The sequence below is a fragment of the Talpa occidentalis genome, unplaced genomic scaffold, assembly GCF_014898055.3.
Source record: "Talpa occidentalis isolate TD23 unplaced genomic scaffold, MPIMG_talOcc4v2.1, whole genome shotgun sequence".
Lineage (NCBI taxonomy): Eukaryota > Metazoa > Chordata > Mammalia > Eulipotyphla > Talpidae > Talpa > Talpa occidentalis.
The window spans coordinates 130054910-130082823 of NW_026555331.1; the positions used below are offsets into that span (position 1 = coordinate 130054910).

A 27914-nucleotide genomic window follows, 5' to 3' on the forward strand; every position below is an offset into this window, starting at 1 on the left:
GAATTCCCGTCAAAATAATAAAATACCTTTCATGTGCTGGCCTGGGAAGAAGTCTTTCTGTAGAGGTTGTTCCATCAAGGTGGGCCGATTCTCCCACTACCCCCCAGCCCCTAGGTGTGAAAGTCATGTCAAGATTCTCCAGCTACTCTCAGGCTGACTCCCTCATTTCCTAACTCTTCCTGCCTTAAGACCAAGGATTGGAGATTTTTTAAAATGAGACCGAGAGTGGGGGAAGTTTGAGTTGTGTTACCCAGATCCTGAATGAGTCTACAGAGCCCCTGTTGGGCAGTATATCCTGACACCAATTGTGATAACAGGAGAGGAAGCTTAAAGACAGTTGCACTCATATGCCAAAGTGAATAAAAACCACAGATGGGTGACAATGAAACATATGTGTGAGTGTGTGCGTGTGTATGTATAGAGAGAGAGAGTGAGAGAGAGAAACATCTAATATCAGGACTCTCCCACTCCTTACCATCTTGCACACATTTCCATTGATTGGTATATTCACAGACAATAGTTTCTGACATTAAAATTGGTGAACATCTCGGGCCTCCCCTGGTGGCGCAGCAGTTGAGCGCTGGGCTGCGAATCGGCCCGCAGCCTCTGCAGCACTGGTTTGATCCCCAGCTACGGGCGAGGGTCCACATGGCGCGACCGACCTCTCCTGCCACGCCCACTGCTCCCCTCAGCAGTGTATTTCATCAGTCTGCCTGTTCTGTTCCCCCTCTGGCTCTGGTGAATTCTCTCATCCTCTTGCGCTTCTGACTGTACCCAGTGCTTGAATAAACAAACAAACAAACAAACAAATAACTAAATACATCTTTAAAAGAAATTGGTGAACATCTCATAACACTTCCTTTTGCTCTGTTGGTCTCACTTTAATTAAACACATCCTTCCATCATCTGCTAATGCTCCATTGAATTTTTTTTAACTGATTTCATTAGAAATTTTAAAATTATGTTTCTTGAAGTAATGTTCAATTACAACACTATATGTTTTAGAGGTATAGGTCCACAACTCTACAAATGTATCTATACCATCCGTGCCCACCACCAAAGTCCCATAATCCTCCACCATAGTCCATTGGGTCCCCTCCTCCTCTTTGCTCCCATCTCCCTACCTTCTCCTGGTAGCCTCAGGTTTATAGTCAGATATCATGGGTTTGCTTGGGTCTGTTCCTTTGCCTTGTTTCTTTATATTCCACACATGAGAAAATGAATGTGGTATTGTCATTCTCCTCCTGCCTTACTTCATTTAGCATAATCCTCTCCAGTTCCATCCATGTTGTCACAGTGGCAAGGTTTCACGTTTTTTATACCATAAAAGTATTTCTCTCTCTCTCTCTCTCTCTCTCTCTCTCTCTCTCTCTCTCTCTCTCTCTCTTTTTTTCTGTGTGTGTGTGTTTGTGTGTGTGTGATATGCTCTTTTTTCACTCTTTTGTCATTGGGCACTTAAGTTGTTTCCATACTATGGCATCGTAAATAGAGCTACAATGAATGTAGGAGTGCACATATACCTTCAAATCAGTGCTCAAACACTAAGCGAGGGATTGCTGGGTCATACAGTAAATATATTTTTCATGTTTTGAGAAATCTCCATACTGTTTTTCATAGATGCTAGACCAATATGATAGTGTAGAGTAGGGTTCCTTTTTCTCCATGTTCTTGCCAACATTCTTATTTCTGATCTTTTTGTTATGGGCTATTCTCACAGGTGTGAGGCAGTATCTCATGGTTTTGATTTGCATTTCCCTGAAGATAAGTAACATTGAACATTTTTCATGTGCCTGTTGATCTATATCGTTTTAGGCCTTCTCCTGTCCATTTTTGATTGGATTAATCATCTCCTTGTATGATTTCTCCATTGTAAAGGAGATGCATAGGTTGTTGTGATGGTAGTGGTGGTTGTTGATGTATATGTATGTGTGTTGGAGACAAATCAAGGAGGGTAGATAATGAGGAGTGGAGCCTAGGAACAATGCCAGGCAGCAAAGAGAGGATAACACTTGCAAAGATAAAACACCATTCTATATTTGCTTCTTTTACTATTATATAGCAAACACAAAAGAACACTTCTTGCCCTGTGCTCCCACCTCCTTCATAAAGATAGGAATGAAGAGGTTAATTAAGCCGAGAGCCCTCCAGTCTTTGAGAAAGTATCTAAACGAGCATTGTGTCTTAGCATGTTCTGCTCCTCTCCCTTGGGTCTTGCTATACTCAGGTCCCTCCATGTAACCCTTTTCATAGGATTAGGTTCTTCTTCTCTACAGATTTGCATGGAAAAAAAATAGTGGTCAGCACTAGTCAATCCCAGGTCTCCCTAATGCATTTGGTTTAGTCATATGACTTCTCAACCTTCATGTGTCTGTTTTATATATATTCATTCTGGTTATAAAATTATACCAAGTTATTTTGTCTTCTAAATATTCCTTTATGCTGTTTATGTCTCTCTCTCTATTTCTTTGATTAGAGTGTCATAGCCTGAGAGCCTCTGATCTTCACCGTAGGAAACTAGTATAAGACTAATCATCTGTCAGCAAATTTGGATTGCTGAATGTTTTAGTAATTGCCTTCAAATGTAGTAATGAGGTTGCAAGTTTGATGAAATACTTATGAGGGGTGGCTTTAGGGAAATCAATATTGAATTCCAAATTGCTATGTATTAACACATCTGTCTCCTGTCTTTTTTATTTCAGTATCTACTAGAAATGAAAAGCTTAATCCTACCCCCAGAACATATCCTGAAGAGAGGGGACAGTGAAGCAATAGCATATGCGTTCTTTCACCTGGCACACTGGAAGAGGGTGGAAGGGGCTTTGAATCTTTTGCATTGTACGTGGGAAGGCAGTAAGTAATTTTCTTTCTTTGAAACATTTCTTTAAGAACATGAAAAGATGCTGAAACTGTTTTTACCCTGAGTGTTTATGATGATTAATGCAGATTTGCATGTCTATAGCTCTTCTTCTCTGTAATGTTCCACACTGAGAGATATTTACTTACTTAGACTCTCCAGTTCCCTGGGTTGTGGTGGGTGTTACAGCATTGATGCCATCTCTACAGCTCAAAAAAGCAGGTCTGTGTAATGGATAGAATGAATCTGGATTATTCTAACAACTGAAAACCCTCTTTGGCGAGCTGGCATCAGGGAGATATTTGTCATGGTGGTAGGCCTTGTGTTGAGGTCTGACAACCATTTGATGGCCTTTCTGGGAGGCTTGGCCAAAGAACCAGTTAGCCTCCCTTGGAGAAGCTGGGTTGCCAAACATAAAGGAGCAGCACTTATGCTTCAGACAGTGTAGTCATCATCAGAACTTAGTGTGTGGTGCAGGTGTAACGTGTGTATGAGTAAATACCTGTTGGATGTGAGGAAATTTCTCTGAATACACACCATTTACAGGTGCTAATATTTTGTCTATGAAGAAAAGATTCAAATGTTGGATGAGACATGCTTGCTGCCCTGTAGAACTATAGAAGCATCTAGTGGGGAGGAGTAGCAAGCAGCATGTGATTGCCCATTGATTTTTCATAAGGGAGAGCTATATGAAATGGAGTGGTCAGGGACACCATGTGAAGAAAGACTAGGTTGTGGGGCTGTTTGGGAGAATGTCAGTTGAGAAAAAAGGTCCAAGACTGTGGACTATTTGACACCATATGTGGTGATGCCCTATAATTATTAATTTAAGCAAACCACGTTCAGTTGTAGTATGGGTTGTTTTTTTTTTTTTTAACACCCTCTCCTAGGGGAGCAAAACAGTAAGTATTTGTCTTCTGATAATTTTTTTCTTAGTTCTCCCCTACTCTGATCAGCCTCACAAGCAAATATATTTTTAATCTTTTTCACTATTTATCTCTGCTTCTTCCATTTTTGTTTTGGTAATCTACTCCTGCCTTTTCCTGCTCTTTCCTGTCTCATCAGGGAGCCAAATTGGTGCAGGAAGCAGTCAGATGGGATGGGTTAAAAGTAAGTTCATAGAGATGGGACTCTAGTTGAAAATTTTTCATTTACTTGTTTTGAAAATATTTCTTGAGAGAATTAATGATGGGCCTGCTTAAATAATTTGCTATATATAACTTGAGAGGTGTGGACTTTATCAGTGTTTCCTCCCCTCTCTGTGAGTGTACTGGCAAGCTCCAGGTGTCCTGGTATCTATATGTTAAGACACACTCACTCAGGGCGTATATGGGTATGTACACAAACCCCTTTAGCTTGGACTTATTGTTGCATTTAAGGTGTTGTATCCAGATGAAATTTTTCCTTAAGCTTGAAAAAGAGGATGGAAGAGCCCAGCAAGATTGAACTTGAGTGACCTCACCTTATGTTTGTTGTGGAAAAATTAAATGAACAAATTAACTTATCAAGTAAGAATATATTTCTAGATTGGCATCTTGGAAATATAGTTCTAGAAGCTTATCAGTTGGATCTAAGTGATAAGAAAGTTACCAGTCCTATAGAAAGGATCAAAAAAAAGGGGGCATGGCTGGGTCAAGAAGTGATAAAGAGAATGTGTTAGGAATGGCCTAACCATTAACAAAAATATTCATGAGTAATAACTGGAAGTTCTGTTTGGAGATTTGTTAGCCATATAATCAAAAACAATATATACTCTGTATTAACTGGGAAGAAAAATCAGTGAGAAATGTAAAGTGATGTATTGAGCTCCAGTATCAAACAGGGTAGTGGTTTAGTGGTATTGGGGGGTGTAACTACTTCAAATTAAATGGGCAAAATGATTTAATAGAGTGAAAAAAAGGAGGTACATTTTCATGCATAAAGCAATATGCCAAGACAGTCAAGGTCAAATTTACAAAATAGTAATTTTGCATTTGATCCTTATGGATAAATAAGAACCATTCCAGGAAAGTTACACTGCTGTTCAGTTTTCAGAAAGAAGTAATATTCAGTTTTAGAAAAGAGAAACATGAAGGTCCTTACTAAGTATAACTACCTTGGAAAATACTGAGAACATCTATATGTGTTTGTATTACTGGATAATTTAGAGAGGGTTTACCTTTCCATCATTTCATGTACTCCTGATACGTTCTGATTTAGGCAGGACAGGATGACCATCTCAATTATCGAAGAGAGGAACAGATTTACTAACATGAGTGACTTGTTGAATTTCCTGTTGTCACTGTTGGTAGAGCCAGGATATAAACCCACCTTCCATTTTTCTTCACTGTTCTTTTGTACAATACCCCTTGCAGATAGACTAAGGATATGATCAGTCATCTTCAAAACATTTGTTTACAAGCCCTCAATTTATATAACTACTTAAAGACTGGAGTATATATTTAACTACATCTGGCCCCTTTCTTTTGTTTAGAAAGTTAATCATTTTATTTAAATTGTGTATTTTAAAACATTTTAAATATAGAATATGCCCAAATTTATGAAAAATATTTATTTTTATATATAAACTAAGGAAAAAGACTAGAAATATATCTTTAAGTGGATTTTAGGTGATTTCTTTTTCTTCTATGTATTTCCAAATTTTCCATAACAAGCATATATATTTTCTACAAGCATAAATATGTAGGTTTGTGTATATGTGAATACACATATATCACATGTCTTATAAAATAATCTCTTATAAACACTTTGGGTCCTTTTTAAATATAAAGCTATCAATCTGTCATGCAATTTACAAGAAGGAATTGCCACTCCAGCTTCAGGTGATTGTATACAATCTTCTGACATCACATCTAGATCTGTGTCCATTCTAATTTTAATGTCATGGAAGTTTCAGAACTCAATTTTACGTCAGAGGGCTTGGACTAGAATTCTGACCTAGGTACCTACAGTGGTATTTACTTAACTTACCAGTTTTTGAAAACTGTAAAGAACTGATGATATTGAATATCATGCCCCTTCTCCAGGTTGGTGGGCTTCAGGGCACTTGCACCAAGGGCAGCTATAGTCCCTAAGCTGCTCCTCTCCTCCAAGTAAGCAGGGCTGCACCTGGGCAACCAGGGCTTCAACACAGGAGGCTGCACTTCCTCAAGTTTACCACTGGGTGGTGCCTTTTGACGTCTCCAGCCTCATAATTTAGGTTTTCTCCTTTAAATCATTTATTTCTTATTCTGAAACTTAAGGCCATTCCCCAAGTCTTTTCCAACTTCCCCTTTTCATTAGCAAGAGAATCTAGGGAGGACGGTAACTACCTAATTTCACCAGGTTTTGTGTTTAAAAAGATTTTTCTTTTAGTCAATTTATCTTTTGGAAACTGAGAAAAAAATCTTCTGTCAAGTGTTGGTTCAGGGTAGGGATAGAGGTATATTTTGCTTTGCTTTTTAATTATTTTATTCTGTTGGGCACATTAGTCATCTTGTGGTATTAAGTGAGTTTCCCACCAATGAGGCTGAAATAACTCACATTTTTGATAAAACTCCAAAGTCCAGCTGATGCATGGCAAAGATTGTTTGGGTTTAAAACATATGGTGGATAAAAAAAAAAAGGCAAGAGTTCTCACCACAAATGCATCAGCATTTCAAAGGTTTCTAAGATGTTTGATTCATCACTGCCCCAGCTCCTGAAATTACACAATATGTTCCTCAAAGTCAAGATAATCACGAAAGGGGAAAAATTTTAATTTACAAGATTTAAAAATATTTTTCTCAATTCATTACACAGCTGCCGCCTTATCTGAATCATACTTAAACACCGTGAGTTCTGGTTATCCTCAAACACACATACACACAACACTGCAAGTCTGAGTTGAATATAAAAAACATGTATGAATGAAGGATTTCATTTCATCTGGGTCCTATTTATAATGGTATTGCACCTTATGAGGTGCTATTTTAAATGGCACATCTTCTGTTTTACCTGTATTAAATAATAATGTAGCCTCCTACATCAAGGTAAACCCTCCTACCTTGATCTTTTCAAAGCTTTGTTTTGGCTATATTTATTTTACAAAGTGGGGTGATCTGCTGACCACAACTATGAACTTTAAGACTTAATTTTCTATCTATCAGAAGACTGCTGTGCCATGGGGTAAATCACTTAGCCTTTCTTTGTTTCCATTTTCCACTTGACCAAGTAAGACTCTTTATTTTCTTTTTGGAAATTTTTTTTTCCCAAAGAATTCACTAAATAATGTATAAGATTTGAAGATGGTGTTTTTTAGGGGGGACTAAAGCAGAATATTTCCTTTGAGAGGAGAAAATGGCCCATTGTTGAAGCATAGGATGGAATTCTGATTCTAATTTATTCTCTTTGAACCTAATGGAAAATGCTACTTTCTGTAAGATGTGGTCCTTGGGGCATTTCCTCTCACCAAACCTTTCTTCCAAAGACTGGTATCTTTTGGGGCTAAAGAGAGAGCCCCACCCCCACCTAATGACCATAGATCCAAGGCTAAATTTTGTAATGTGGGAATGGTCATCTAATAAAATCCCTGGCTATAAGTAGTTAGTCTCTAGGTAGTGTATTATGCTTCCCCACTCTAACCCAGTAGAATCAGTTTGCTCCGTTCATTTTTTTCAGTCATAATGACTAACCACAATTTGGGTCCATCTGCATTTTTAAGAGAAAATTCTGTCTCTTCCTGATTATACGTTAATTTGCTCATTCCTTTGTTCAAAAACATTTATTGAGTTCTCCTTTGTGCAAGGCATTGTGTTGGGCATACCAAGATTGAACAAGACTCCAAAATGCCTTGAAAGAAACATTAATATATGTGTGTATATGTAATATATGTAGACATACATACACGGAATGTGTATGTGTATATATAGCAGAGATACAAGCAGTACTGGCATGTAAGAACAGAATGTCAAGAGTATTGTGGTTCACTAGCAAATTAATGAATCTCCTGTAAAATTCTAGAATTTCTCTTTAGAATTGGAATGTCATTTAATCTAACCCAAAGAAAATGATGTTCCAAGGCCACATAACTAGATAGTGAAAGAATGTAGATCAGAACCCAGGGTTTTGACTTTTGAATTTTTTTAATTTTTGTGCCCAAATGCCTCATAAAAAGACAGATGGCCTTCATGACTAGTTACCTACATTGCAGTGAAAAGTGAGAACGTAAAATTTGTGTTTTGATGATAATTTTCTGTTGTTTTTCTTCTCTTCACATTGTTTATAAACAAGCAAACTTTTTATTTTTAAGCTTAGAGTATGACTTCATGGAGAAAAGTGGGAACTCCAGGGTTAGTAGTAAGAGAGGGTAGCAAGAAAACTGCCTATAATTGAGCCATTAGGTACTGTTTAGACACCTTGACCTCTGCTGTCACACTTAGTCCCTTTAACAGCCTTTTGAGGTCTGTGGTATTCTCATTTTAATAACTGGATACAGATTAATAACCCAACCCAAAATTGTTGGCCTGGTCAAGTTCAACTCATCCTTTAGTTGTCACCTCTGCTTCTCTCCCATTAGATACACACAGCCTCATGGACCTCTCCTTCCAGGAGCTGTTGGTATGGGGCTTTCACATTCTTTAATAATTATTGGATCATCTGGTTTTTGCCCTAGGCCGTGAGTTCCATCTGGGCAGAGAATGTGTACATTTCTCCCCTTTCTATCCATGGTGTGTTAGGAAGGCACTTATATTTTGAAGAGGTAGAGCTGGGATTCGTACTTAATTCTGAGTATTTCAAGTAAGCTCTCTATATAAAGTTCTCTGAGCCCCTCTCTGAAAAGGCAACACAAAAAGCAAAATGTCAGATATTACCTTCTATCTTTGTCATTGAATAAGTAGGACGCGAGGTCTTTAGAGATCTTTAGGGAAACTGGGAAACAGCTCACTCGTGTGTCCACCCTTCTATCCATTCTTTGGTTCTATGGGCTTTTCCTCCAATATTATTGGAAAGTGTCTGCTGGGCGCAGCACTGATAGGTTTAGAGCCTGGAAGAGATGTCTGGGCAGGGATAGAAGGCCTCAGGGATAGTGCCTCAGGCTTCATTGTGGAGAGCTTGATGGCCTCACTCACCAGTTTCCTTGACCTTTCAACAAAGGCACAACAGAAACCAAGGTAGGGGAGGGGATTACTCACAAAAATGTGTAAAAATGACATTCGTATACCATCAATATTAACTAGGAATGTTTTGTTTTTAAATGTGTTTTTAATTCCTTTGCAATGTGTTTTTTCAGACAAAGATTTTAAAGGGGTTTGTAGTCATGAAACAGATCAAAGCCATCAAATAGGCGAAGTGACCTAGTTTTTTCCATTCTCATTTCCACTGCCTAATCAGTATTTTAATACTTGCACTGGCAAAATTTCTGGACATTCTACTAACGTCATGAGGTTTCTAGGGTGCAGTTCTACCTGTCTTTGCAGTGAAAGGAACCAGAAAGTGGGAGCTGAAGCTGGCAGGGCTGACATTCTCTCCCCATTCTCTCCAGACTGCCTCCGCTTATCTCTCACTTTGCTTGTCTCTGCACAGTGGGATGGGCAAAGGATAGAAATGCAAACAGAAATTGTATTTGCTTTTGCAAAATACAATTTAATGAAGTCCGAAGTCTTAATATTATTTTACAAACTCAATGTAATGACAACTGATACAAGAGAGAGGTTATAAGAGCACCACAAGCATCTTTATAATCCTGGGGGAAGTAGGAAGACAGTATAGGTCTGTGTGTGTGTGTGTGTGTGTGTGTGTTTGTGTGTTGGGGAGGTGGTAGTGGGGGTCCTATCAGCAACATCTCTACTCTCTCCAGAAAGACCAGAACTGATGAGAAGAAGAAAAGGACTAACTCAGTGCACAGAAATCTGTGTGTATGCCAAATACTGGAGTGAGAAACATTTGGCATCTGACTAAAAGACCCCAACCCACCATTTGATTTCTATGGTTGAACACTCTCAAGATCTTGCAGGCCTACATTTCAGTTAAAAAATTGCTCCCTGAAGTGCAAACTGACTTCAATTTGAATAAAATTTAGCATTCAAATTTATCGCCACTTTGAAAACTGAGGGTTTACTTATATGAACAGGAACAGATTCTTTTTTTTTTTTTTATAGAGGTCTATTATTTATGAGCAGAGATTAACGATCATTTTTTGCATAAAAATTTGGGCATGTGGGCCTCCCCCGTGGCGCAGGGTTGCGAAGCTGCCCGCAGCCTCTGCAGTGCCAGTTCCATCCCCGGCTGCTCCCCGGCCACCGGAGGAGGCTCCCACATGGCGCGCAGACCTCTCCTGCCGCCCGCTGCTCCCCTTTGCAGTGTACTTCGGTCCTTCTGCCTGCTCTGCTCCCTGTTCTGGCTCTGGTGAATTCTCTCATCCTCACGCGCTTCTGACTGTAGCCAGTGCTTGTATAAATAAATAAAAATAAATCTTAAAAAAAAAATTGGGGCATGCAAAATTATAATGGTATTCAACAAAATTTTATTGCTGCCACAAATCTGCTTTTGGACCTTTACTATTTTAGGGAGCTGAACAGATTCTTAGTTACAACAGTCCTGTTGCACACGGAGAGGCTGGATTTCAAAAACAACAACAAAACTTCCACATAGGTTTTCCCACATTTGTGGGATGCTTTCATAGCAGTTATCATTTATGGGAAATGGTATTAAAATCCTGCTGTAGTGTAGTTTAAATTTGAATATGCTGCTTCTCAGTAGAGGTTTTAGTGTGCCCTACAAAGGTGCTCAAAAGGGTTGTTTTTGTTTTGTTTTTTTTTCTCCCCTCTCAGGCAAATCCAATTCTATTGAGAGAGATTGGTTCCTTCCACAATCTTTGTATGATAACAACTTTTGTAGGGAGCTCCTTGCTCTTTCTAGTGGGCAAAAGTCATCTTTGTTTGCATGAAAGTAAAGATCTGATAGAAGTAGGGTGAGCCTTTCATTTTAAGAAGAGTTAAAGTCTGGGGTGTTTTTAATGTTTTAATCTCTGTTTAAGAGGTTTCTGTAACGAGAGGAAAATTGATAACACTTTTACCTCAGCAAACTGCCAGCAAACTGGCTCTGCTCTAATCCCACGTTTATAGTGATTTATATTCTCCGTGGCAATGTGCTGTAACCTCAGAGTGATACCACTGTGGTGCAGATTGACTGCATTCCAAATGCTGGAATCACATACATAATGTTTTTACTTTTAAATAATATTCAGACACCAGAATAAATACCATATGTGCACTGATGCTGGTTACAATGGAACCTTGTCATTTCTTGTGAGAGAGAACATTCTTTGTTTCTGATTCCTGTTTGAAATAAGTATGCAAAAGATAAATATGTACATTGACAGCATTTTTGAGAAGGCTTAGGTAATTACACAGCTGAGGATGTAGCTGTGATTCCTTGAAATGGAGCGTTTAAAACTAAAGGGGTTGCTGGGTTGCCACCTCTCTCTGACGCTCACGAAGACAAGGATTGTTATCTGACATTCCCAGCATACGACGGTGTAGTTTTTATGTTTTATATCTACAGCATGCTGTAGTAAAGGACATCTGTTGAAGAAAAATTACCTCCAGGAGCACTGTTCATAGGAACAGTGAGACTAACATGCTGATGACATTGTAACAGGGAGAGTAACACATGTGATAATGGGAAGGGATGGATTGATTGGAAAGCCATAATTCAGTGTGAGACCCCATGTTATCTGATGCCACAAAAAAACAGAATTTAGGTGGCCTGACATCATCAAACTACAGATAATCAATCTCCCCAGATCCATTTTTTACCCATGTGATATTGAAGATTTAAAAGTTTCATAAAGTTAAGAAATACCTCCCTAGTCATGCAGTTTTAGATTCTTGTTTTTATCCGTCTTGGTTGGAATTCTAATCCACCTAGACATATTTTTTAAATAGACATGGTAGAATGCCTTTCATATTTGTACATCTGTAACAAGCTCCAACAAGTCAGTCCACATTTGCTTCTTGGGGAAGCGTTTCAATCCAGGCTTGCATTATTACCATCAGTTAAGCTATATTGAATTAGTGTTTATAACATTTTAATAATATTTGGGAGATGAGGAAACCCTAGGCATGGGAATTGATGGCTTTCCTACTCCTTTGCACCCCCATCCCCACCCAGTTTTGTGAGGTTTGCCCAGAATATATAGTGTGAGATTAATGTGTGAGTCATACATCATAATACATCTCTGACAGTTTATCTGGCACATGACTCAGAGTCTGGGTAAATCTTGCATCCTTTCTGGGAGTTATTTGTAGACGTGTTCCCCATTATAAAACTGCTCAAAAGTGATTTTTTGAAGTGGAGAAGTTATGAAGCAAGTATTGAACCTGCAACCTGTTGTCTCTCCTTTTCAGCTTTTCGGATGATCCCTTATCCCTTGGAAAAGGGGCATTTATTTTACCCATACCCAATCTGTACAGAAACAGCAGACCGAGAGCTGCTTCCATGTAAGTCTCACTTCTCTGTCTTCCTCTCTCCAGCCAGTGAGGGTGGCGTGCCTGCAGGGGAGAGGTGGGAATGATAAATGTTTATGGTGTTCCTTGTCTTTTATTACTCTTCTCCCTTCCCTGTCCTCATTTGATAGCATATGAATTAAAGTGAATTATGTCAGTGAGTTTGGCTTCCTGTTCCTCCAAGTCTCTCCAGATTCATAAGGGGAAAGACCCCAGAGGACTGAAATGTAGATGAAGAGCCATCATGTACTGGTTGGCCTCAGCACAGAGACTGCTAGTTGGTCTGGACTGGTCCAAGGTGCTGGGTTTTGCCTGAGCATTCCAGCTGGTCAGCGGCAGCCTGCACAGACCTGGAGTTAGAAGAGGAAGCGCTGACTTCAGAGAATGCTGCTGATGAGTCAGGGATGGGAGGGCAGCACCAGGATGCTGGCATCAGTGCCAGAGGCGGAGTTGTGGGGAGGGAGGGCTTGCTATCTGCCAGTGATGCTATGCTCTTGGTCAGAGGGATTTTCTGCAAGCTGTCGGGATGGCACACGTTTGGTTGGTACGAGATGTGCTGGGCCCATGAGCAGCCTCAGCACGGTGTAGGGCACAGAGAGGGAAAGCCCTGTCCTCGGGGCCCTTACAAGCTAGCAGCCTGATGGCCCCAGCACATGTGGAAAGTATGATTTGGTTTACTGTAATATAACTTTGTTTTGACAATTTCAGCTAAATAGTTATTATCAAATCATGCTGTGTACAAGAATCACGTCCAGGCTCTTCATGTGGCCCTGCCTTAGGACATATTTTTCTCCCTAAGAAAATAAACTCCAAATTTTGGCTTTTCTCTCTTCCCCTCCTCTCTCCTGCTACCCCTTCCCATGTAGCAGTACATGTTATAAGTATACTCGCCCAGAGTGACAGGGTAACTTTGGAGTCCTGGGTGCGTAATGAACTGTCCAGTGCCAGCATCACCGAGCTAGTCACAGATCTCCGCCGTGATGGGCTCTGGGTACAAAACCAATTGCCTTCTCAGATTGAAGTAGCAGGCAGTAGCCACTCATTTCCTGCTAGCCGGCCCCCGGGAGATGTGCTACTTGGGAAACTGGGAGAGCTCAGTGATGTGTTTGTTGTGCCTCACTGGCCAAGTTTCACTGTGAAAAGGGGTCTGGTGCCTCATATTCCATTAGATTTGATTTCACAAATCCCTGTTATGAGTCTGTACTTTACCTTTTGACTCCTGCTTCAGGGAAACCCTTGGTAAAGTTTCAGTTTTTCTGATAGCAAAAAGCTGCTTTCTGAAGAGTTCTGTTTTAAGATATTTTCATTGAGTCCAGTTTACTTGCTAAGATTAGCGATTAGAATGAGATTACAGTCCTTAAATGATAGGAGTAATCTTAATAAGCCTGAAATAGAAAATTATGGCCCACCTTTATTGAATTGAATGCAGTGGTCCACATATTGTTCTCCACACAAAACCTTTCGTGGGGGTTGTACATTTAGGGTGAGACAGGACAAGCCTCAATTGTTTTAAACCTCCCGATAGTTCATGCTCATTACCCTCATTTTGAATCCAGCAGGTTGACTTCCCTGGATCTAGAGGCACATGCTCATTTGTGCTTTCTCCCTCCCTGCACATGCCCGCCTCAGTCTCAGCAGAATGCGTGGTTTCTAGGGTTCCAAGTAACAGGAGCTGGAAACTTAGAAAAAGTCTTTAGATCATGGATTTCATGAGGAAAATGGAGCACTTGGGTCCTTTTGGCTGCGTGCTGGTGGTGCTCACATGCAGCTTCACAGCTGTTCCCCTCCGCGCCCTGGCCCTGGCAGTGGGTGCTCCTCTCCTCTGTGCTGGCCCCCCCGTGCTGCTCACAGGCAGCCAGGAGGCAGGGAGAGTCCATTCTCTGCTTTTGTGCTACAACTTTATGGTTTCCCCAAATTTCACCCTTTGAAATTTAAAAGCTGTGAAAGGTGCTCTAAAGTACAACAATTATTTATCATTTTTGTTGGTTGTTGGAGGTACATTTATCATCCAGAATTCCCTACGCTTGTGTGAGATAATGCTCCTGCCTTGTCCCCCAGCTCTCCCAGATAGTGGAGGCCAACACGTGAGGGCCTTGCCAAGTGGCCCTCCACCAGGGTGGCCCTCTCCGCTGACATACTTAGAGTATACCAGGAACCAATTCAAGATAAACTAACATCACCTCATTATAATTAAGATATTACAGGAAGGTGAAAACCTACATAGAGGTGTTTCTTTTTTCAGTATACCTGATTTTGGATTTCCTCGTTTTGAATAATGAACATGTCTTTTATAATTTGAATAAAGTTTTATCTTATGTGCTTTTGATTTTGAGAGAGAAATATAATATAGTAGGCATAGATGTCCCTGCCCGTGACTTTGTGACATCGCCAAATCAGCCCTATCATGCCCCTAAAGTGCTAAAGGTTGAACACCGACTTGGGAGGAGTAGAGAGGCCACCCTTAAAGGGCTGGCTCGGATCTTAGCTGCAGGTTGGTCAAAGGCCTTGGCCTTTTCATTTCCAAATGGCTTCAGCCAAAGCTCAGGAGAGTCATTTCCATAGCTAGAAATCTGCTGAGAATGCACTTTACTCTAACCCTAATATTTCCCTTTTATTCTTCACAGCTTTCCATGAAGTCTCAGTTTACCCAAAGAAGGAGCTTCCCTTCTTTATTCTCTTTACTGCTGGATTGTGTTCCTTCACAGCCATGCTAGCCCTCCTGACACACCAGTTCCCAGAACTCATGGGGGTCTTCGCAAAAGCTGTGAGTATTCACCCAGAGGAGGCCTCAGGGACAGGGCGAGGAACCAGCACAAGGGAAGTGGGGAGTGTGCTCTAAACATGGCTTTGCCCATGTTGATCACTCACTGTTCAATTTCATCATCCTCAATGGAATCAGCATTTAGAGTCAAATGAGAAGTGTGGATGCTCATAAGTGTATGCCTTGACTTATTTCACATGCAAACACACAAAATTTTCTGCAGTTTTCAAAAAATGCATGCGGTGTAAAAGGATCACACAGATAATTAAAGGGATATTAGCAAATGTGTGGGACATTGTTTAATTTTGTGTAAATGTAATGACATGATGTCTAATCCTTAGAAATCATGTGTCTTCTCTTCAAGAAAGGTAACATTTACATTTTCAAAATGATTGAAATTTAAAAATATTTAATGACTACAAACCTTTGATTTATTTGAGGTATAAACAGAGAAGTGTGATGGGCTTGCAGTGTTAAGATGTATACAAATAGGACATTCAGAAGTAAGGAAATTCAGTAAGAATCTGTAAGGAAGACTGTAGGAAGGAACTATACTAACAAAAGCCACTGCATTGACAACTAAGAACCAGTTTCCTTGTTGAAAACTAACCATTTCAATCTGCACACATGCAGTGAGGATAGGCTTATGGATTTTGCTGCAGATGAATTTCAAACAGAAGGAAAAAGAAAAAGAATGTCAGTTGTCTCTCCTAAACTCTATTCTGATTTCAAGGCAAGTAGAGTCACAAAGGATGATTTCTAACTTGGCTGGGTTGATTTAATCCCTTTCCAGATGATTGACATTTTCTGCTCGGCAGAGTGCAGGGACTGGAATTTCAAGAGTATTTTCATGCATGTTGAAGATGAACTGGAAATCCCACCGGCATCTCAATGTCAACATTTCCAAAATTGAACTCATCACCCTTCTTCCCCCACCACGAAAGTCGCTCCCCCTCCCTGTATTCCTGACCACCAGTGGCACTGCCATCCATCCTGTTATACAAGCCAGAAACATGGCAACTTTCCCAAACTTTTCTCTCTCTCACTTCTCACATCCCAGTGATCTGTGGAGTCTTAAGGTTGCCTTAGCCACTAGACATTCAGTGACTGTAACTTGCCTCTTCCCCTGCTCTCCCCATGTCTCTCTCTTAGTTTAGGCCTTCGTTATTTCTTGCCTGGACTCCTACAAAAGTCTTAACTGGTCTCCTTACTTCCAGTCTTATCCTCTACCTATATTTATTTTATGCTGACACAACAATGTTCCTTCCAAATTGCAAGTTTTAGCCTGTTACTTTCCTGGATTAAATTTCTCCAATAGTTTCCCACCAACTTCAAGATAAAGTTTCAGCTCTTTAGCATGGCATGCAAGGTCCTTTGCGATCTCGTCCTTGCTTGCCTTTTTTTTTCTTTATTTTTTTCACATCGTTCATTTTTAAACACTATTTGCTTCCTCCCACTCCCTCAGGTGCAGTCCCCATAGCATTTCCTCCGCCATGCACCCTGCACCACAGTCCCCCTGTGCTCTTCCCTGCCTCTCTCTCATCCCTCTCCCTCCTCCCCACTGCAGGATGTCTCTGGTTTATAATTGTCTGGCTTTGCTTTGTTGTGTTTTCCCTTTTCAGCCTCGTCTCTCCCAACTCTTGCCTAGACACTGATCTTAGGCCATTGTGAGTCACTCACCATTGCCAGATACAGTAGGCTCTTGTACACCTCAGTGCCTTTACACATGGTGCTTGTTGTGCATGGAACGCCGCTCCCCATTACCACCCCCCACCCATCCACTGCACTAATTCCTTCTTCATTCTTTTATACTCAGCTTTCTTTCCAAGTTCCTAAGCTATGGTAGATGTTGCTCCTCTATGATCTTACATTATTCCATGAATACCTACATTATCACATTTATTGTACTATAATTGTGGAAAACTTCTCCCCCTTTTAGAATGTAAGCTCCTTGGGAGTAGGACTCTAACTTCCTCTGTATCCCCAAAACTTTGCTCAGTGCCTTGCACATAGTAGGTTTTCAATAAATGATAATTAAATAAATAAATGGTAGTGGTTTCTGAAGATAGAATCCATGTAAACATCAGAAAATGCTTAGCATTTCTTTTATACTTATAATCACAGACTCTTGAAAGTTGAAAGGAATCTTAAACTGCCTTAAGCAGTAACATGATGGAGGTCATCTGGACTCATATTGAATAATTTAAGCATTGGGAAGCTCACCTATTTAACACCAAAAACCTACCCCATTGTTGGATCATTCAGGACTTTTCCTTATGCTGGTAAAATATGCCTCCCTTTAATTTCCACTAATTCCTATCTGCCCGCTGAAATTATCTTGAAAGTCTACTTTCTCTTAGAAATTCTTAAGACAGCTAACACTTTTAATGCCACCTCTAACTGTATAACCTTCCTTTTTCTCTAGGCAAAATACTTAAATTTCCTTAAGCCTTCTGAACATGACATGATTTCTAAGACAAAATATCACCTAGGTTTCCTCCTTGTATGCTCCCTAGTTTATAGGCCTATGATATTCATTATTTTTTCTACTTCCAAACCAACCTCTGAGTAAAAGTAGTTTCTTAACCTGAGTAGATTAGAGTGTAATGTAGTAAGATTTAAAGTGAGACTATATATATGACATTAAAGAATTACTGTTTCTCCTTTTATGTTCTCTTAAACATTTTTAGAACATTTTTGTAGATGTGTGTCATTGGCCTAGTATTCTTCGTTAAACTAACAAATAGCTCTTGGTGGGAGTTTCGCATCAGAATAGAGATTCTAAGCCTCTAATGTGCATAGAATTTATCTGCCCATGCCACCAGAAATTCAAAATCTTAAATGTTTGTACCCAAGGATCTGTATTTTTAATGGGGTCTCAAGCAGATTCTCAGGATCAGGCTTGAGGACCAGGTTTCCTTCCAAGAAAACTGATACTTAAGAAAGCTTTGAGCAGCTGTGTGCAGGGATATGGTGTTCTTTCAGAGCTGTGATGTGAGCGCATTCCAGGAATCAGTGGTTCCACCCCGCTGTATCATGCAATTGTCTAGGAAGCTTAAAAAGTTACTGGTCTCCCTCCCCCAACTCTACCATCTTCCCTCTCCCCTGCCCAGCCCCTCTCCACCCCATCCCCCACCCCTGGCAGACTGACTTAATTGGTCTAAGATACAGGATGGGCATCTAGGTTTATAGACACTACCCAGGTGATGGGGTGTGCAGCTAGGGCTGAGAACCACTGTATTGAATAAAATGACTAACTTAAACCACTTTAATCAAGTGAGAGAGTTGGGAGGAATGAGGAACAATGAATAGAACTCCACTGGGTGTTGTCTAGGAAAGGCTGTATAGCCCCCAGAATATCAGAGATGTGTTTGTTATGGATGTTAGACAAGGGGCCGCTCTCTCCCACTTAACATTTCTAAAACTTTGGTTTTAAGTCTAGGACCAAATGATAGAATAAAATATAAATTTGCCTTTATAATCCTCATATTTTATACTCCACTAGCTGTGGTGATTTGGTCAGCTACTCATAATTTTCAAAGGTAGTTTAGATAAATTTGCTTTTAAACCTCTGTCTGGAGGATCACATTCATCTTGCCCTTCATTAAGGTTTAACAGTTTCCAAAATGTCTGGAAAGACTTCGTGGGGAAGGAAGATGGATGGCCTGAAGCAGACAAGCCCCATCTCTCCTCATCCCCGTCCCCCACCCCCAGAGTTTTCTCCACATTTTCACCCCTGTCACTTCATCAGGCCCCTCATGAACACAACCCAACCTCCCAACTCCTCACCCCTGCAGGTTATCACAGCTGCCCTATAGGCTGTCTGTAACCATTTGCAACTTGTGAAAATGATTTTCTCAGACCTCGCTTGAGATAATGTCCCTGGGATAATGACTTTTAGGAGATGCAGTGAGATTGCACTGCCACCCCCCCAGCTACATGTGGCTTGGGAACTCTGTGTGTTTACATGTTGATACGCAGCCAGTAGGGAGGCCCACGGCAAAGTGAGAGCCACTGGAAAATCATAAAGTGAGAGACTTCAGCTGGCTTTCTCCCCAATCTAATCTACCTCAATGACTTAAGGCTAACTCTTCCTTGAATGTTTGGTTACCAAGATAAGGTTGCTCATATAAATAAGTTATTCCAAATCCAGCCCCTCACAGAATGTGGGAAGGTCAGCATTCTGACCCCTTCTGCTTTCAAGGGCCCTGTCTTTACTCTGCTGGTCTCTCTCCTTCCCTGAGACTGAGCCCCCTGACTTCTGACTCTCATCTTCACTTATAGGCCCTGTCCTCTTTGAAGTCTGATATTGATTACAGTGAAATGTCAATTGTCTGATTGCAATAGGGCACCTGGAACTTATTCAGATAAGCAGAGTCGTTTCAAATGTTAACGAAGCATTTGGGAGCCATGACCCTCTTCTAAATGATGGTGTTTTGGGAAAAAGAGGATCAGGCGATTGAAGTGTCACTCTCTGTTTTTTTATTACTTCAGTTGCTTTTTCTCACCACAAGACACTGATTGAATTATGGTGCATTTTGGACTGTGTGTCTCTGCCCTCTACACAGATGTTTTTGGACATTGAGATAGAAGAACTGTTCCAAGGTTGCCTGGTGTTACTTATTCAGACTTAACTTTTCAGGCGATATATGTTCCAAATCTGTAAGTAAAACTGCTGTTTATGTGCATTGGTTGAGCCTCTCACTGTAAAGGTATTGACTGATTTTCACATTTGCAAAGAAATACAAATAAATAGCCCAAGCAAGGCAAATTCTGTCCCTTTTTTTTAATACCTCCTGATAAAAAAGCCACTGATCTTTATTTGGTTACTAAATGAAAAGGTTTAGCAGCCTCAGATACCTCATTCCATTGTCTGCTTCTTCCCTGTGGGAGGGAAGAGGAGGGATTGTACAGAGGGGTGCAAAGGAGTCGCTAATAAAAGAGTATAATGTCAATTGGAGTGCTGTGAGAGAATTTGGGTCTCTAGGAAAAGGTGCAAGTGACTTAATACACCCAATGATGGAATATTCTAGATGTGAGGGAGAACAGTAAATCTTTATATTCATTTGGAGGTAGTAGGAATGCAGTTCTCTTGTGGAACCTTGTTGAGGAGGATAGGTGTAGTTAAGGAGGCCGGGCCCATCACAACTTGCTGTGCAATCAGGGAAGAGGGTTACTTGCGGACATCCACCAGGGCGAGGCTGGCTTCTTGATTTCCAGAGGCTTCACTTCTGCTCTTTTATATGAGCCAGGTCAATACCCAAGGCAAACACACAAGCTATCCTTTATTTTGAGCCACCTTTATAACAACACCTCCGTTCATTCTGCTAACCAGAGTGAGATTCCCCGATGTCCCCATGTTCTAGTGCATGAAATCACCCAGAGTGCAGATTTCAAGCACTGTCTCACCTAAGTGCACTCATGCTAATTTGATGACTAATAATTTGATGACTCCTTCACCCACCTCCCCCAATTCAACTTTGGATATTCTAAATCTGTTTCTCATCAAATCTTTTGGATATGGATAGCCTTACCAGCAATAATACCTGAGTTCCATCTTCTAGGCCCAATCAGAATCTCTGGCTTAACCAGACCACTTTAGCACCTAGTCCTCTCTGTGGAACTGAGTATTAGAGGCAAGTGCTGTTTTTATGGAGCTTTGGTGTCTTTGCTTACATATAAATAAATGAATGAATGAGTTTATGAATGTGGATACGTATGTATATAATGTATATATGTTTTTAATTTTGTAGTGTTATTATGTTGGGTTAATGCAATCATTAGCAGACTTGTTCCATATTATTCTCTCAGAACCAGGATTTTACAAACACTTTCAGAGGCAGCTGGAGCACTAATTACTCATTCCTGGGCCCATCATCGCCCCTGATGCCTTGCCATGGCATTCGTAGGTGGTACCCAGTCAAGCTCTAGATTGAAAGAGTAGGCAGTCCATTCTGTAGGCGAGCATCCCATGTTCTGTGCACCCAGGAAAGGATCATTTCAGAAGATAACAGAAATTGCCATATATCCAATACCCAATTGAGGAAAGAGCCATCCCATCTTCACTCAAATACTGGCTACACTGGGACCTCCCTGGTAGTGCAAGGGATTAAGCACAGCACTGTGAAGCTAACTGCAGCCTCTGCAGCACGAGTTTAATCCCCGGCCTGCCAAGGAGCTACCCACATGCGCAGCAGACCTCTCCTGCTTCGCCCACTGCTCCCCTCAGCAGTGTATTTTCAGTCAATCTACCTGTTCTGATCCCCACTCTTTCTCTGGTGAATCCTCTCACCCCCTGCACCACTGGCCTGTACCCCATTTCTTATATGCATAAATAAATAAATCTTAAAAAAAAAAAAAACAAATACTGGCTGGACTGCCAGTGTACTGATTGTGAATCCAGCCTGACATTCAAGGCTCCCCTGAGTTCTTCTAGTCACTTTGACTCTACTTCTAAATTCCAGCTAAGCCAAACTATTACTACCTTCTGGTCATACAGATGTGTTCCCATTTCTGTGCTACTGTTTGCTGAACCTGAAGGGCTCCCCTGCTCATATTTCTTCCTTAATGATCTTTCCTCCATTTCTATCCTTTGATGTCCCAACTATATCTATGGCCTCATTTTAAGCTTTCCTCATCTTTCTGCAAAATGCATTCTCTCCCTTTTCTGAAGCCCCCAGGTGCTTTGTTTGGGCTTCCGTCTTCTATCACATCTATCTGATGCTATTACTTTTCTGTGCACGGGTCTTAATGACCCACACCCCTGGGCTTTGAACTTCTTGACAGTGGGAACTTTGTCCTAAATTCCTTTACATCTCACCCAGCACTTGGGTGCCTTTCTGAGTAAATATATCTCATTGCTGTAAAGATGGCAACAAGGAGGATTCCAAAACTTGTACTAACTCAAGTTTTCTTCACACCAATCTCACACTTGATGGCCCAGGCCTTCCCAGTTGTATTCTGTTGATTATAAAACCAAAAAAAGGGAAAGATTCTGAGGTCAAATGAATTTGGGAAACTTGTCTACCATTGGCTGGAAGATCCACAATCCATAGGACATATGGCGAGTAGAGGAATCTGTTTCAACTACATTAAATGCACTGTCTACTAATTTGACTTCAGGACTATGCTCCCCCTCTGCATATATACTCATATTCTACACTACACTTCTATGAGAAATTCTTGGGTAAATCCCCAACAGTGCTGTTGGGAATTAGGTCAAAGGACTCCACTGTATGAGAATGCTGTACAAGGACATCGAACCTAGTAATACAGTGCCTCGGTGCTGAACATTTAGAGAGCAAGGAAACCACCCAAACACTATCCATCTCGCACCTGGCTTGGTTAGCACCTCTTCTGCCAGACGCTGGATAGCTCATGGAATGAAAATGATTCTTCACAAGAACATAATTAGAATAAATTTGAGATTATGTTAAATGAATCTTAGTGAGTTACTTGGCTTCCTTAAAGGGCACAGTTAATGAACATTATTTTCTACATGGCATGCAGAAAGGAATTTAGCAATGAAAGAGACCCCCAAGGATCTCAGAGCAGTACCTCTTCAACAAGCACATGTCATCCATGGAGTGACCAGCTTGCTGCCCTCACCCAGGCTCACATGATGCACCACTAAGCAGGCAGTTCACAGAGGAACAAAAAGAGGACCTCAAGCAACTCACAAACATTTACCAAACATGACTTTTTGAAAAGTGACTTTTCTATGTAAAGTGAGTTCTATCCAGCTAGGCAAGTAGGTGGGCTAAGCTGCCCCTTTTTTTAACTCTTCCGCCCACTGGTCACCCATTTGTCAGTCCCTTTCAATGGCACGAGTCATCTGCCTGGGCACTCGCCAGATCCTAGTGTCTAGCAGAAAGATCGGTTGGCAGAGGGAGGAGGAAACTGTCAGTAGACTCTTCTCCCCCTTCTCCCCTTATTGCTCCAAGCAGAAGGCAAGGACTGCCATGAAGGTTTGTTCATCTACCAGTGCTTCCTGCAAATACAAATATGAAATTGTAGCCGTTTGAGACTTTCCTAACGCAGAGACAGAAGATGTAAGCCAGAGGAATCTGGGCTTAGAGAGGTTCATCTTCTAGTCTTGAACGAGATCTCTCCTAACTTCTGTGCCTCTCTGCTTTCTTTGCAGTTCCTCAGCACTTTGTTTGCCCCCTTAAACTTTGTCATGGAGAAAGTGGAAAGCATCCTCCCATCCAGTCTGTGGCACCAGCTGACACGGATCTAGGGAAGCCGCCCATCCTCCCACTCACCTCACCCAGCGGGCTGCCACCATCTCTTCCGTGCCAAGTCCTTGTGGAGAGCAAGAAAGCATGACTTTGAAAAAGGGAAGCCATTCCAAGATTTTAAAATGTTCATGGACTATCTGTTCCATATTAAAAGTTGTTTTTGTTGTACAAAACTCATCAATGTTCAGTTCTATTATATTTTGCCTTCGGAAAAGAAAAAAAGGTCAAAAATAAACTTTTGTGTATTGCAGCAACCAGTTGTGTCTTCCCATGTCTTCCAACCCTAGAGGTATTGTGTCTCAAATAAACCTTTTTAATATAATTTGTTAGGGACCCAGATCTGCTCAGTGGTGGTATATGATGCTGATGGAGCTCATGTCACCAGGCCCCTATGGTTGGCTCAGAAAATGGAATCTCTTTGGCTCAGAAGTACCAATTTTTCAGCCTCAGACTGACTGTGCTCATAGACCAAATGAACAAAAAGTGTTTCTAAAATGAATGACGGGGAAATTGAATGAATGGAACATGTGTGCCATAGCAAGGTGCTCTAGCTCAAGGACACTACTCATTGAATAGACTCAACATTGAAGTTCCCGGAATCATGTTGGTTTTGCTTTCTGAAAATATAGTGAGAAGAAAACTTCCTATTGAGAAGCTACAGACCCAACAGTCTCTAATAGACACTGACAACTTAATAATGGCCATTTTTAAAATACTTTCTTATGAAGGTACTTTAAAAAAAGTATTATCTTTGTATTCTTGGTTGGTATTTGGATATGAGCATTCTTTAAGTATGATTCTCAAAGTGAGATATGATCACTTTGATTCAAAGTGATCTTTTGTCCTCACTACCTTTGAAAGCCTCCTTAAATGGTTCACACCTGCCAAACAGCTGGCTTTACTTAAACAAAAGAAGAAAAATAACTAATCTTGAGTTCTCTATTAAGTGACAAGTACCTCTATTTAAAATCTCGAACCAGTCCTTAAAAAAATGGACTGTCCTTTACATAGTATGTTTTCCCTTTTATTTAGAATGCTGAATCTTTCCCCATGAGCATTAAAATAGGCAGCGTGAAATGAATAATGCCTTGTACATCTCCTTCTCAGTTGGAATTCCTGCTGGCTCCCGATCTTCATTCTAGAGCACATTCAAGCGGGCAGATAATATTCAGGTCACGAGGGCCTTTCATGCTTTGGGCAAGTTTTCCTTTATATTTCCTTTGTGCAAAGCCCTGACAAGAATATGCCCCTGCTCTTAGGAAATTATCTTGGAAGAGGTTGAACGCAACACTCTACACCTGTAGTACTGCTCTTGGGAGCAGGGACTATGTCTACCTTGTTTCCCTCTTACTTCTTCTTCCCCCAACACAACTCTGAACCTGGAGTAGATGTTCAAATGATTTGTTGAAGAAATTGATGCAATATCTGAGAGGCATGAATAAACTTTTATTTACATTCAGAGGAGAGAGCTTGGTTCCAGCAGAGAAGGACCAGGGAAGGCTTAGACTTATCATTTTGAACTGAAAGAAAAAATAATAGTTCTCTATTAATCAGTGGGGAAAATGATGTCCAAAGAGATTTTATCTGCCAGAGTTTGAACTCTTTAAGATTGTGATAAGCCTTGAATGAAAAGTTCGAGAGCCTGTAGGCAGTACAAATAGAAACAGCCCCATGTGGGTTTTTAAGAATCCGAGTTGCAGGAAGTGCAGCAAAGGAATGAAATGCAAGGATTATAAGTATCCTAAGAATTCAATAAGTCGGGCTTTACAGCAGTTTCATGGCGATGTGATATATGGTAGAAGTCTACGGGTAAAGGGAGTCAAGGGGAGAGGTCAAGGTAGAGAAAAGGTGGTGACCCAATGAAGCCACATGGAGGTGATTGAAGGAAATGACTCCATGGTCCCAGAGAGGACTAATCACATGATGGGGGGAAAGCATAGCTAAATTGAGGGAAGCAAGATGATCTTGAGGTAGCATCTATGTCTCCTTCAGAGTAATATCAACAGTTCTCTAGCAGGAACAAAAAGGGCAGAAGGGAAGCAGGTTTTCTTCCCCACTTTTACCAGTTGTTTCCTGTTGTGTCCAGCTCAGGTTGATTTCGTAGTCCCTTGGGTCCTCAGCCTTGAAGCTTTTGTGGGACCTACCTGAGGAAGAAAACCTTGGAACTGAAAACCTTAACTAGCATCAAAAGGCAAGGAAAACTCAGGTTGGTGTGTATTTGTCTAGGGAAAGGGCAGAACGCTACAGCTTTAAAGAGTGTGCAAGGAATATATATTTATTTAAAATTATTTTAAAATTACCTATTTCTGCTCTGAATCCCCATCCCGCAATACCTACATCTCAAAGGCCCATGTGCTGGTTTCCTCAGACAGCACCATTATCCAAGCCTACAGTGTCCCTGAGCCTGATGGCTCTCTGTTTCCATGACTACAAAGGACCTGAGATCCCACCCCTGCCAGCCTCCATGTGAGTCTCTCTGTCACTCTTGCTGAGGCTTGAGTGCCGCTCACAGGCCCACAGGCTAACCCTTTAGGCCTCTCAGTTTTTTAGCCTCCCTCCTGGACAGCCAGGACAGTCTCTGCAGTGGGATCCCCCTCCTTCCAAACCCAGGCTTTTACAGACTGCTTCCCTGAAAGCTTTCTTGAGCAAAGAACTAGAAAATCTGGACTCCTGCTTGAAATAGCAGGAGAAGGCAGGGAGAAAATATGAATTAACATCTCAAAGATATTTGATCCCTCATATGGAAGGTAAACTTCTTCCAGTATAAATTGGATTTGTTTATTTACCCATCCCTCTACTCAAACTACATTTATTGTGGACCTATTGTGTGCCAGGGATAACATCGTGCTCTCCCAACTTTATCTTGAATGGCAGCACTTGTCACTGTATTGCACTTGGATGTTTACTTGTCTGTTTCCCACCAGACAAGGAAATTGAGTTCCATATTATGGCATTCATCTGCACACTCTCATGATCTGTAACTACATATTCTGTATCCTACAAAGCTCAGTAGATGTTGCCAGCAAGGAAAGACACACAGAGGCGAGGATGGTGCCAAATCAGAAGTAAGCTTTGATTTCTAGAAGCTCAGGAAAAAAATGATTAAAATGAAATAAACTGTATTTGTTCTGGGACAGTATTTTAATGAGGAGCATTATGAAAACTTTATCAAATTAATGTTTAGCTTGGAGGTATCATTTCTCTATATACCACATCCCCCAGATGATCATTGTTCACAATTACTGAGCGTCTTAAACCACACTGGCCACTAGATGTGTATGACCTCTTCCAAATCTCCAAACCACCCTGGAAAGTCAGTGAGCCCCAATGGGTCAATGGCCTTTGTGTGAACCTCTGAGCACCTGCACACTGACCTTTTCGCTCGTGGCCACAGGATTCTTGCTCGCCTGCCTCTAATGCCCTGACTGCCTGGTCTCTACACTTGGAAGCAGGTTACTTATGCCTTAAGGCCTTTGGAGAAGGACAGCAGGGACACTGCCTCTCAATCCCCCAGAAAGAGATGTAGAATCTGAGCAGATCTTGAAAGGCACTGTGCACTTCACATTCCAGCCCTATGTTTTATGATAGGAGATAGGAGACTAAATTCTGAGATGAGATGATCTAAGCATGAAAACCAGTAGAGTGCTCTGTGTAGACCTGAACCCAGAAGAAGAACACTGCAATGAGTACAGAGCAGCATTTCCCACAGTGGGTTCTGAGAAACATTAGTGCAGTGAAATGCTTTCTTGGAATATAATGCAGCCTTCACCTTTCCTGGAAATCGCAATGTCAGAAGCCCCATATTAGACAGAACTGTTTAATCCAGCACTTGAGATCACAGGACCTCTTTTTATGAGAATATTTATTTACTTCTCACAACATTCATTTTGGAAAACTTTGGACAAGAGCGATGTCAAATCAAAAAGTTTCCACAGCAAGGTACATGGTACTTCTGAGCATTTCATGCATCCTGAGCAGCTGAGGCCTGCCAGATACAAGGCAGGATTCCAGGCTGCATCCAACCTCAACATGCTGCTGTGCTCCCAAAGGCATCGCATGCTGTGTCCACTCCTGGCCTGTCCACATGTCTCTCTTGGGGCTTGTGAGGGACTGCCAGGAGACCCCTAGGTCTTTGAATTCTCCAAAAACACTGCTGAACAAGGCGTAGAGGCAGCCATCAAAATTCAACTTCTGGTTTCTCTCCCATCATCCAAGAAGAACCCAGTGATGGTACCTGGGAGTCTGTTAAGAACTGTTTTTTGTTTTTGTTTTTGTTTGGTTATGGTGACTAGTTGGCAACTATCAGTCTCCTGCGGGCCCTACCAAATGGGGTTTTTCACCAACCCCAAGGTCCATGGATCTTCTATCTAACAAATTATATTTTATGTTATTTTTTCAAGCTGGTTAGTGACAACTAAGAAGGTCCCTCTGCAATTGGAAACTGATGTCAGAGTGAGAAAATCCCCTGTTCGCTGGGAACTCCCATGTCACTCATTCTCTATCAATGATATTTATTCTCTCCTGTTGTTTTAGTCTTAAAAAATGGCTCCCCTGGTTGCAATGTTATGTTAAGCATATTACTCCAAAGTCAG

The 27914-nt window shown here is 41.1% G+C and overlaps 1 protein-coding gene across 10 annotated transcripts in view; it reads left to right on the plus strand.

The window, feature by feature from the left end:
- The window catches only part of ST7 (suppression of tumorigenicity 7), a 222700-nt gene extending 199124 nt beyond the window's left edge, over positions 1-23576 (plus strand). For 9 of the 10 annotated variants that reach the window (XM_054692582.1, XM_054692580.1, XM_054692583.1 and 6 more), the window contains 4 exons: positions 2700-2850; positions 12223-12315; positions 14946-15085; positions 23226-23576. In XM_054692582.1, the coding sequence (XP_054548557.1) occupies positions 2700-2850; positions 12223-12315; positions 14946-15085; positions 23226-23321 (480 nt within the window). In that variant the 3' untranslated portion in view covers positions 23322-23576. Of the gene's footprint in view, positions 1-2699; positions 2851-12222; positions 12316-14945; positions 15086-15875; positions 16452-23225 lie in introns of those variants that run through there. The other variant, XM_054692590.1, reaches the window with a different exon arrangement.
- Positions 23577-27914: the final 4338 nt, after the last annotated feature.